At 35.6% G+C, this 13,083-nt stretch overlaps 2 protein-coding genes across 4 annotated transcripts in view; one reads left to right on the forward strand and one right to left on the reverse strand.

Moving 5' to 3' along the window:
* Nucleotides 1-13,083, forward strand: part of pde4ba (phosphodiesterase 4B, cAMP-specific a) — a 343,053-nt gene that overhangs the window by 257,889 nt on the left and 72,081 nt on the right. For all 3 annotated transcript variants that reach the window (XM_022675871.2, XM_049479226.1, XM_049479227.1), the window contains 4 exons: nt 1,191-1,385; nt 3,284-3,320; nt 3,472-3,542; nt 5,821-5,870. In XM_022675871.2, the coding sequence (XP_022531592.2) occupies nt 1,191-1,385; nt 3,284-3,320; nt 3,472-3,542; nt 5,821-5,870 (353 nt within the window). The remainder of the gene's footprint in view (nt 1-1,190; nt 1,386-3,283; nt 3,321-3,471; nt 3,543-5,820; nt 5,871-13,083) is intronic.
* LOC111195860 (G2/M phase-specific E3 ubiquitin-protein ligase-like) overlaps nt 1-13,083 on the reverse strand; it is a 675,934-nt gene that overhangs the window by 201,101 nt on the left and 461,750 nt on the right. The gene's annotated exons all lie outside the window — the stretch shown is intronic.

Raw genomic sequence — 13,083 nt, forward strand, 5'->3', positions numbered from 1 at the left:
CTCTCTCTCTCTCTCTCTCTCTCTTTCTCTCTTTTTCCACACTCTCTCAAAAAAAAAGTTTAGTTGCTCAGTTTAGTTTCAAGAAACAATCAATAAGTAAGTAATATCAATATTTTACATTCATTGGTGCTGGACGATTTTGAGATCACTATAAAATTCCATTTTATAATCTTCAAAAACACTAATCACTAAACTTTGCTCATATGTTTAATTATAATCAATTTCTGGATGTTTATAGAATTTATAAGAGGTGTTAGTAAATTTGAAGACCAGAAAAAAACCCAGTTAAATAATTCATAATTAATCAGCAAACCAGATTGTTTAAGTAGCAGGAATTCTAATAAGTAATGGTATAAATAACAAAAGTAACCAGTTAAATCTTAATAAATTGTATATCTACAAAAAAAACTTAGATCTTATATCTAAACTTATATCTAAAAATATATATCTATGTTTTTTTGTTTTTCTTTAATGTATGGTCATGTGAAAACCAAAATTTAGTTTTTCTCCTCATTTTCGTATTTTTAAAGATTTCTTTTTTCCCCATATTAGATATTTAGTCTTTGGTCAGATTTTTGTCTTTAAGTCTAAAATCAGTTTTAAACCCTTAATTCTGCATCATTTTAAGCCATAATTAGGGCCCGATATATGTTTTTAAGTTTTTATTTATTTTTTTGTTTGTTTGTTTTTTTGCCACATTATGGATTTTTCGTTTTTAAAAGAACTGTTAGGTGATTTAAACGAATAAAAAAAATAAAAAATAAAGAAATAAAAAAAATATTAATAATAAATAAGTCGAACAAAAAAAAAATAATTTATATATATTATATATATATTATATATATATATATTATGTCAGTGATGATATTCACCCATTATTATCTTCATAAAGCTGCTGTTCAGAATAGCTCTTAAAATAGCTTTTCTTGTTGTTTTAAAGAACTGTTATCTATTAAACAGATGAGTCTATATTTACAGCGTACTCTGGAAAGACTGAAGGTGTGTATATGTGAGTGAATTGAATTTATAAATACTGAAGTTTGATTAAGTGGATCCTCTTTTGCCGCCGCTGCTGCCGCTGTGAGTCTTCACTTTGTAAATGTTTGTAGGATCTGACAGCACAGCAGATAAAGCAGACCTGCTCTCGTCTGTCTTCTTCTGCTGATGTTTGGTGGTGTTTGTTTTTACAGTTTCGATGTGGAGAATGGCCCGTCTGCAGGCTGCAGTCCGCTGGACCCTCAGGCCTCCCCCGGCTCCGGCCTGGTCCTGCACACCAACTTTCCAGGCCACAACCAGCGGAGGGAGTCCTTCCTCTATCGCTCCGACAGTGACTACGACCTGTCGCCCAAATCTATGTCCCGCAACTCCTCCATCGCCTCAGAGCTGTGAGTCAAACCTGCCGTCACATGATAATCTACAGAGTGCAGATTCTTACATCATAGGAAACAGTGGGATCCAAGAGCCTGACATATTCTATACACTTTTGCCTACAAGCTTGACTTTGGGACAGCTCAAAATGTACTATAAATCATATTCATAAAACTTTAGATATACTGAAACCATATTTTCCCAGTTTAATAATTTTTTTTTTATTTGGTATTTCCCGTCATGCGTGCGTCCACCCTGTCATCAGTAGGCAAATAATAGTTAATATATTAATAATTAATAATCAATAAGTATTAACATTACTGGTTTAAAAACATGCAAAACGCGTTACACATGCACTTTTCTACGTATCACATACCATATATTTAACTTTATCACTATTTCTCCACATATAACCCTATAAACAGGCACACAATTATCCTGTCAGAGCATACTGACATTTTTCTCACTTTAAAGAAACTGGTTAAGAATAAATAAATAAATAAATAAATAAATAGATAACATTAATTCCCCAAAGTATGTGCAATTTCTAGGCCTGTATAAGTTTTGGAAACATAAAAATACCCAGAAGGATTTGGAAAAGTCATGGAAATGTAGTCTACAAAAGACTGTGTTTCTGTTTATCGATGGAGAAAATCTATTTTAAGCTTACAAAGCTCAGAGTTAGTTTAGTAATTTAGCCCTACAGGATGGAGCTCTCATGACCTGACACACATTTTTTTTTTATTAAAGAGTGTGTGTCAAAAGTTTTTATCAGATTCATTTTAGACCTACGATAATCAATTTAGATTTTTAGTATTATTGTCTTGCAATAATGTTTGTATAATCAAATAAAATAAAGAAATACAATTGTATAATCATAAAAATTGTCTTGAAGGCATCGAAAAGTCTTGAAAAAATCATGGATATGTATTGGATAAAAAGTGTATGAACCCTGGATAATGATTTTAGATTAAAATGTCTAAGATGGGGGCCACTGAGTGGTCCAGCGGTCTACTGTGCTACCACTATGATTGAGAGATTGCAGGTTCGAATCCCATTAATGTACAGTAGATTGCCATCAGCTGCCGGAGCAAAATTGGCCTTGCTTCCTCCGGGTGGGTAGATGGCGCTCTCTCCCCATCACACTCACGTTCACATGTGTCGGAGGAGGTGTGTACTCGTCCACACCCTCCTAGGGTCGCTGGCACCACTGGTGATGTGGACACACAAAGGGGGGCGATGATTGGATAGCCAAATTGGGAGAAAAAATGAAAAAAATCTGAAATAAATTTATAAAAAATAATAATAATAATGTCTAAGATGTATAAGATCAGATAAGAACACATATGCAATCAGGTGTGTTAAAAATTTTGACCACGCTTTTAGACTACGCATGCCAACTCCTGTAATCAGCATGTTAATGGGAACAAGCCTTTTTTTGTAAAGAGTGAGTAAAACAAATTAGGCTGAGAAGAGCTTGATTGGCGGTTGAGTGTTGGGCTGAATGGGGGTAAGTAAGGCCCTGCACGCCGCAGTCTGTCTCAATGCGGCCTGATTTCCTCTGATGGCCCCTGCTGGCACTGACAGCCCTGTCATTACGTAACAGCACATTTCCCACTGAAGTCTTATTAGCCAAATTGCTTTTGGACCTCTGGGATTTGGGTGGATTGTTCCCTGTAACCCATTTTTATGCCATTTAGAGTCCTCAGTCAGTCGGCCTCGTTGGCATTCTTTTTTTGGACCATACTTTCACAATGAGTCCACTGTCGTTTCTCAACTCCTGGGAATTGGAAATGATTTGTGACGACCGTCAGTGATGTTGTGTAACATGGTTTCGTAGTTAACCTAAGCTCCCTCAGAACTGAGAGTAACGTCATATCCTGCTTTTTTTATTTCTTTTTTCTTTTCTTTACAGACATGGGGATGACCTAATCGTCACACCTTTCGCTCAGGTAAACATGAAACGTCTTCTTGCATCACTTGAACTGGAGTGACTTGGAGTGTTTACTCAGGCTTATTTACTTCTGTAAATGTTTAGTTTTATATCTTCAAACATGACTCAAATATTATCTGTACTTTCTCTCTCTCTCTCTCTTTGTCTAGGTTCTTGCCAGCCTTCGAAGTGTGAGAAACAATTTCACAGTGCTGACTAATGTACAGTGTACATCCAACAAGTAAGTTCTTTCAGCTTGTCGTTTTTAGAAACGAGAATATATTTGGTCATACATCAAAACTAGCTGTCAAAATACATTCAATCTTGTGTCAATACTGTACTAAAAATGTGTATATATATATATATATATATATATATATATATATATATATATATATATATATATATATATATATATAAGAAATATAAAAGATTTTTTTTTTGTGCGTACCGTCTAGACATGTATCAGGTGTTGTTCAGCCATTGCACCACTAGAGGGCAGTATTGCCATGCGCTGTAAGCATTAAGTTGAACAGTTGAAGAAGACCATACTGCCCGTAGACATGTTTCCTGACGTTTTCCCCAGCCTTTTCCTTTCATGCTTTACACTTCATTAGGACGAATAATAAAATGAGCCAAAAGCATTTGCTTGCTTAGGACTTTCCGTGTGTCCTTTCAAAGCCCCTCAGTGACACGTTTTTCCACCTGAGCTCCACCAGTGGAAGAAGGAAAGGTGGTTCCTCGCTTTTATTGAGGGCCGCTTTTTCCTCTGAATTACCACAAGCTACGTCAAACCAATTAGGATGCTCCATTAAAGGCCTTTGTTAGGTTCGGTTCAGTCCTGTCCGAGGCAGACTGGCCCCAGATGGAGATCAAATCAAACTCTGCCTCTGGCGTTCCCTCTGGAAACATTGGAATACGTAGAAGAACTCGGAAAAGCGGCCGTGCCCAATAACGTTGCAGGCAACAACTTGTCAAATTAATGGCTAGGTCCACAAGCAAACATATTGTTTAAAAAATGCTAATAAAAAAGTTTAGCCTTTTAGCTTTTTTTGTAGGCTTATTATTCAGTTACTATTAACTGTTATTATTCAGATGATCAGATACTACTGTGTTTACCAGAGACGTATAGGAGTAAAGTAGAACTACTTCACTACTGTACTTAAGTACTAAAATGCTGTATCTGTATCTACTGAAGTATTATTTTTTTGTTCTCCTACTTCCATTTTTACTTTTACTTCACTACATATTTTCAATGAGTTTAATACTGTTACTCTGATATATATATATATATATATATATATTATTTATTTATTTATTTATTTATTTTTTTTTTTTTTATGTGCTGCATCGTTACTCTCTACAGTTATTATTATAAAAATGTTAGGAATCATTCTAAACCCACATTATTACTAAAGCCAGAGAGGTAGATGCTCTGCACTGTCACCGGATTTGATGAAGCTCCTCATCACTGAGTGAATCAATTGATCAAGCTGATCTTATAAGAAGACCTCGCTGCTCCCGTTCTGCCTTTATCACTGCTAACTTTCCTCTGCTTTCTATAGAATCTACATAACACAATAATTACTAAATCTCTACTAAGAGTGGAGCTTAATGTCTGATATTTACTATTACTAATGTAGACTTGTATATTTTCCAATTATTTGGAAATATTGGCACTTTCTAAATTAATTAATTTACAAAAAAACATGTTTTTGGGCGGCACAGTGGCGCAGTGGGTAGCACTTCCGCCTCACAGCAAGACGACCTGGGTTCGATTCCCGGCTGGGGCAACCCGGGTCTTTCTGTGTGGAGTTTGCACGTTCTCTCTGTGTCTGCGTGGGTTTCCTCCGGGTTCCTCCGGTTTCCTCCCACAGTCCAAAGACGGCACGTTCAGGCTAATTGGAACTTGATTGAAATTGCCCCTTAGGTGTGAGTGTGTGAGTGAATGTGTCTGTTTGTCTGTCTGTGTCCGTCTGCCCTGCGATGGATTGGCGGCCTGTCCAGGGTGTATCCTGCCTTCCGCCCGGTGCCTGCTGGGATAGGCTCCAGCCTCCCCCCCCCGCGACAATGAGATGAGAATAACATGTTTTTTTTTTTAGAATTTCCTGAGCACATGTTAATAAGAAATGTTGAAGTGGGATGCTTAAAGAACACTTCAACTTTTTTCTCAAGTCACTTTTTTGAGGTCTCTAGTTCTTTATACATGTCTTATATTTACTATTACTAATGTAGACCTGTGTAGACTAGTGTGATTTCCAATTATCCTTACTCTACCATGGTATTCAGTTGAAATAACCCAAAAAAAAAAATTAATTTAGAAGAAACATGTTTATTTTATTTGTGATTTTATTTATGATTATTTTGATTATTTAAAAATATATATATAAAAGCAGATAAGTTGTGTACGGTTTAAACTGAATGCTTCGTTTTTCAGTGTAGCATATTCCCATCCTGCAAAATGTAAAGTGTACAGAAGAACATTATGAACATGCATCCTCTCTATTCTCTCTGTCTAGAAGATCTCCTGCCACCAATCAGCCTCCAATCACCAGAGTCTGCCTCTCCGGTAAGATGCCATATTACGTATAATACCATATAAAACACCCCCCCCCCGCCTCTGTCATGTGCCGGGATATCTAGTTAAACTGGAACTGATTTTCGTATTGACTGTTCTTTTCTTTATTGACTTCATCTCTGCATTATGACCTTGCCCTGTAGATAAGGGTATTCACAGTTCTGGCTCAGCACTGCAGAGGCCTGCAGCTAGATAACGCGATCACGTTTTCCCCTTTCTAAAACAAATGACTGAGCTAATTCCCAACCTTTTAGCACTAAATGCTTGAGTGTTTCACGTCATTTCACAAACTGAAAAAAAGTGAAATTATTTACAAGAGGCCAGTGTAAAAAGATTTAATTTGAAGTCATTTTGGAGCATTTCATTTTGTCTGTACATGATAAAATTTTGCCAAAACAGCTAAATTCAATTAATATCAAAAAGTTTATTTTAAAAAGTATGTGAAAATGGATAAAACTAGCTTTTTTGTATGAAATGTTCACATAATTTGTATATATTTGAAGTTGCAAGGTGAATTACAAAGTTCTGTTATAAGTATCTGTATATGGTCATGACCGAAAGTGTTGGCAAATCAGAAATGTTTTAATTATAGGAAGCGATTTATTTCAGGGTTTTTTTTTTTGTTTGTTTTTTTAAAGGGTCTGCAATCAGATAATTAATTGTGTGCCAATAATTTAGTGTGGCCCATTTTTGAGTTTTTTTTTGTGAAATTATTACACATTAACTTTTTTTCTCTGCTTTTTGTGCAACAAAATGTGTAATTTCAGTCATTTTATGGGAGAAATTTCAGTGGTGCCAACACTTTCGTCGTTTCATTGTTGTACATACATAGGTATCTACGTACAGCAATTTTGTATCTTAGCTAGATAAATTATTGATTGCTAAGGTTATTGACAAATACTCCAAGATAAAATCAGATAAAAAAAAAAAACTACAATTTATTTTCTTACCCAAAATGAGTTGATGTAACTCAGAGAGGTGGTGATGTTATTCATGGGGTTATCAGATTGGCACTGTAAAAGTTGGCACTGTATAAGAGTTTTGGTGTGATATCATTGTTTATTTAGTGTTCCATAAAACGTGAAAGGTGCTGCTGCTGTTGTGGCTGAGTGGGGCTTTAACAATAAGGGTGTTTTCACACCTGAAGGTCCGGACTAGAATCCACACCAAGGATTTTGGGTATTTGGTACTTTGTTTAGGTCTATATTTGATCTGGCTAATTCTGGTTTTACACTGTAATTGTAATCAACATCCTGTTGTTATCAGGTGCGTGGGCTGCGTCTCTCTATCGTTCATATCAATTGGTTTGTAGAATGTTAGTTATGAACTCAGCTTTTAGATAGATAGATAGATAGATAGATAGATAGATAGATAGATAGATAGATAGATAGATAGATAGATAGATAGATAGATAGATAGATAGATAGATAGATAGATAGATAGATAGATAGATAGATAGATAGATAGATAGATAGATAGATTAGGAAAGTTGCTTTGCCAGGTGTTGCGACTAATTCTATAGTATTTATACTGAGCCGTTATTCTCAATATTTGTAGCCACTGGATTTAAGGATACGTTCACATTACCAGGCTAAAGTGACTGATTTTTGCTCAATGCGTCTGAGATCTGATGTTTTCAAGGCAGTGTAAATGTGCCAAATCTGTTTTTTTTTTTTAAATCAGATTTGAGCCACATCCTTATGTGATCCTAAGTCGGATATGTATTCGATTCATGGACATGCGACATGAATGTAAACAGTCAAATCAGAATTAATGTGTTTTTTTTTCTACTCCAGCAAAATATGCTCCACATATGAGCTGCTAATTCATCCATTTTACCCTTGTAAAGCTACGAGTCGTCTCTCTAATATGACATCTTTTGTTGTTCGTGAAGTAGGCGACGTTTATACACGTATCAATGTGCACATGTGAAGCGTTTCAGGGACAGATTTGTTCACATTACACACAGATACAGGTCACTTACATTTGTAAATGTGACCCGTCAGGATAGCCAAATCCGATCTGAGCAAAAAATCGGATTTGAGCAATGTGGCTTGTAATGTGAACTTAGCCTGAATGAGATCTGCTTTAATAAGAGAATCTATAGATAATGATATCTCTATCTGTCTGTATAGTTACTACGTAATTCAATTTAAACAGCTTAATAAAGTATACACTTTTGTAGCTATAGAGCTCATTATACATTTATATCATCATTTCTATTATTAAAGGTAGGCAATTGGGAAGGAAAGCAGTTTGAGGTCTTGTCTTGACTTCATCTTTTCCAGTCATAGCTTTGGTCTTAGCTTTACTAAGGTGGTTCCACAAAGGTTTCTTTGTGTTAAAAAGCCAGCCGAACAAAGCAGCCTGCACTGCTGTCATCTTCAAGATCTACAACTGCCCTCTCTTACCCCATGCTGTGGTATAGTACGTGACTACCCACACTATTCCCAGCACCTCTCCTCCATCACTCATCTCAGCACTGGCCTCTGATGATTGGCCTGGCAATACGTGTCCGTATACACATAGACTCATGCCACTCTGTCCATTGTTGAGTCTAGTATACGGCCTATGGAAGCCCACAGGAAACGGCAGGCACTCATTGCCCTCATGCTCATACGTGTAGGCACACACACACTCACACACACACACACACAGCAAACTATATTACCCATATCTGATGTTGTTGAGTCTACTTACTGTATATGCCTTCTGGAAGACTGTAGGAAATGGAGAATGGTCATGCTGGTGCACGCGTTCACCCACACTTCCTATAAAAAACAGTGCCTACTGTCACTGGAGTTACTGTAAATGGGCTTTAGAAAACCACAGGGAATGGTGGACTCTCTTACACACACACACACACACACACATCTCTAACCACACACCTGGGCGGGCAATATAATAAAAAGTATAACACAATATTTAAAAACTCTATTTTCTCTATAATCATGGTAAAAATTCATCAGTAGCAACAGATACATAAGAACAGCAATTCAAACACTGTCCCATGCTGAGTACTGGTACTAAGGGTGGGCGATATAGCGCTAAAATAATATCATGATAATTCAGGCTATATGGAAAAAAAAAACACTGAATGCATATATAGCTCTGGAAAAAAAGAAGAGACCACTATTTGAGTTTCTTTGATTTTACCAAATTAAAAACCTCTGGAATATAATCAAGAGGAAGATGGATGATCACAAGCCGTCAAACCAAGCTGAACTGCTTGAATTTTTTGCACCAGGAGTGGCATAAAGTTATCCAAAAGCAGTGTGTAAGACTGGTGGAGGAGAACATGCCAAGATGCATGAAAACTATTTATTTCGGAACTCTTAAAACTTTATAATATGAACTTGTTTGAAAGCTCTGCATCGATTTTGTTATTTTAGCCAAAGAAAAAAAAACACTGAATGAAAAGAAAAAATAAATAATAATTTCAAGAATACTAATTTGATATGTCGATATTATTGCACATGATATGATATGGCACGCCCCTAATTAAGAGCTTCACCAGATTGTAACAGAAGTTAATAATGTAATAATGTCCAACACGTAATAATATTAATTTATTACTAATTATAATACACTTCATATATCCAGGATCACACACACACATACACACTCTCTAAACACACACATACAAAAGAAGATCACACAACACCATAGTGTAATGGGAGCGGTACAGTCTGACTTGTAGGCCCCATGCTTTTGTGATAATTGCTGGGAAAATTCTACAGAATTCCCCCTTCGTTCCTAAGGGAGGCCGTGGACGCAGCATCAGAGAGCAGTTCACCAGTGGAATCTGGAGTATACAGAGAAATGGGAGTGTTTCTTTGAAACCAGCAGTGAGCTGTAGTAATTGTGAAATCCTTGGCTGTGTTAGATTCAGTGAGGTAATGCTGGAAGAGAAAGAACCGCACTTGAGAAATACTGGCGTTTCTGGTTCATGTTATACAGCGTTTTACAGGGACATGGTATACATTACAGAATGCATTACAGAGTTTATTACTCCATTGTGATTCAGTGCTTTCCTGTGATTTCCCAATTCTAAGGCAGGCTTTTAATTTCATTCTAGTAGTGAACTAGCTCTTGTGTGATAATGATAGGCCTGGGTGATATGATAAAAATTACAACACAATATTTAAAAAATGTTCTCTATAATCATGGTCAAAATCCTTCAAAAAGTAGCAACAGATACTTATGAACAACAATTCAAACACTGTCCCATGCTGAGTACTGGTACTAAGGGTGGGCGATATAGCGCTAAAATAATATCATGATAATTCAGGCTATTTTTGCCATAACAATATGAAAAAAAAATAGATAAGTAATAATTTCAAGAATACACCACTGCACCAAAATGAATAGTACATTTGATTTGTCGATATTATTGCATATGATATGATATGGCACACCTCTAATTAAGAGTTTCATCAGATTGTAACAGAAGTCAATGATGCATACATGTACTAATAATAATACTGTGGCGAAATGTGCATTTGGGTCAGTGTTCTTTAAGCATCTATCTTGTCCTTCAAATGCTTAAAAAATAACATCAAAATATTGTCAATATAATAAGAAAATGTATCACGATAAGCTAAAATCTCATCATATTGCCCACCTGTAGTTAAGGAAAGGCTTCTTTCTCCACACAGTGCTTTTAAAGCAGCATTATGAAGCATTTTTTACTTTAAAATACCAGTTGTAAAGTATTAAGATGCTCTACAGACTTGTAAAAAGAAGAAATATGTATGTATGATTGCCACTCTGACCCTAGCATGTCAGCTGCTGAATAAATTATATTCGAGAACCGTGTAACCCTGCGTAACTCGAGCAATATTAGTATTAAACCCTGTAATATTACCCTGCTGGCTCAGTCCATGTGATTCTTTCAGATTCTCTCAGCTTGTACAGAAATATACAGTATGTGTACAGTATATATTTATAATAGGGGTGTCTTAAAGCACAAATTATTATACTCTCCACCTGTAAGAAGAGCCCATGTGCAATGCACCCAAATTCTCACCCAATGCTGCTTTAAGTGGTTTAAACTGTGTATAATGTGGTTCTACTACTACTACTTTAAATATGGCCCTGTAGCTTCTGACTCATCTAGATGTAACCACTGCACCACATGAATTTTTTTTTTTTGCCCATAAATCTGATAAACATATTAGTAATTGTTCAATAAATAGTGTTTTATTTTTATTTATTTTTTATTTTACAAAATAAGAATTTCATCCCAAACTCAACATTTTTTGCTTCATCATGACAAAATGATTGTCTCCTTGCCTTGCGTAACTCAACACTATCTAATATGATGGCAATGTATTAATCGTGACAGTTTCTAAATGTGCTATAATATGAAGAAACTATTTTCTAACTATTATAACAAGAATAATAGTATAATAGTTATATTATAATAGTTGGAGTAGAGCATAAATAGAGCAGTGGCTGAAAAGAAAGAAAGGCTATGATAGAATGAGAGAGAGAGAGAGAGTGAGAGAGAGAATGAGAGAGAGTCAGTGAGAGAGAGAGAGTGTGAATAATCAGTAAGAGATGTTCCTGTCAGGTGCAGTGGTTTGTGTTTGACGTCAATCTGCTCGCATGTGGCTTTTGTTGACTTCCTCTCAGCACAGGTGGACAGATATTCACTTCCTGAAGGCAGCCAGGCCTGATCTTATGGTTCGTAATCCTCTGATGAACTCAGTGTTCCTACCTCCTCCAGCCCTGCAGCCCATTCAGTTCTATTCTTTTATGTATTTATTTATTTATTTGTACTTTTTATTACCCTAGGCATGCACACTGAACTGGGTGAAAGTGCAACTCCACCAGTTTCAGTTTACTGGGGGTTCTTAGGATATGAAACAATGAAACTTTGAATGTGTCTGAAATAGAAAAAGCCAAACATTGTACAGATCAGATAAAAAAAAGTTGCTGCTTAAAGCAAACAGCGGCAGGATGTTTTTTTTTTGGTCTTACTGTTCTTCAAAAATAATATATTTCAGTCATTTAGACAGCATAAGTTTTTGTGCATGTGCTGCATATTTAGCTCTAGAAAAAAAAAAAACAAGAGAGCATGTAAAAATAATATGTTTCTTTGATTTTACCAAATTGAAAACCTCTGAAATATAATCAAGAGGAAGATGGATGATCACAAGCCATCAAACCAAGCTGAACTACTTGATTATTTGTACCAGGAGTGATATAAATTTATCCAAAAGCAGTGTGTATGACTGGTGGAGGAGAACATGCCAAGATGCATGAAAACTGTGATTGAAAATTAGGGTTATTCCACCAAATATTGATTATTGAACTTTTGAAATTGTATAATATGAACTTTTTTGAAAGCTCTGCATAATTTTTGTTATTTTAGCCATATCTCGTTTTCTTGTTTGCTCTAAATGACAATATTTTTATTTGGAATTTGGGAGAAATGTTGTCCGTAGTTTATAGAACAAAACAACAGTGTTCATTTTACTCAAACATATACCTTTAAATAGCAAAATCAGATAAACTGATTCAGAAACTGAAGTGGTCTCTTCATTTTTTCCAGAGCTGTATATGCGATATGCAGTGTTTTTTCTTTATTTTAACATTTTCATTTCTTTTGCATTGTAGATTCATACTAAATCATGGAGAAATAATTGATTAAAGTGTTGCACAAACCAGAATATGTTTTATATTTTCAATCCTTCAGTGTAGGCCCCACTTGCTTGGATAACAGCTTTGCACATTTATGCTTTAGGAGGTAGAGAGAATCACCTCCAATGGCTTTCAGTTAACAGCTGTAAAACTGAGAAGAGGTAGAGTTGGTTGTTATACAGTGAATAGCCCTATTTGAGTAATATTTTAATCCATATTATGTCAAGAACTGCTCAACTAAGTAAAGAAAAAAATGACTTTAAGAAATGAAGGCCAGTCAATCTAAAAAAAAATCAAGAAATTTAAAAGTATCCTCAAATGCGGTTGCAAAGACCATTAAAAATGTTATGATGAAACTGGCTTTCATCAGGACCACCTCAGGAAAGAAATACCAAGAGTTCCTTCTGTTGCACTGGGTTTTGCTTTGTTTTACACTTTTAGGTTTACTGCATGATTGCCTATGTGTTCCCTCGTGGTCTGGGTGATTTTAATATTAATTTCCAATGTAGGAAAAAAAAAATGAAATGTTAACGTTGTAGATAAAAAGGAAAATCAT

Source organism: Astyanax mexicanus, chromosome 5 (assembly GCF_023375975.1).
Source record: "Astyanax mexicanus isolate ESR-SI-001 chromosome 5, AstMex3_surface, whole genome shotgun sequence".
NCBI classification, from domain to species: domain Eukaryota; kingdom Metazoa; phylum Chordata; class Actinopteri; order Characiformes; family Acestrorhamphidae; genus Astyanax; species Astyanax mexicanus.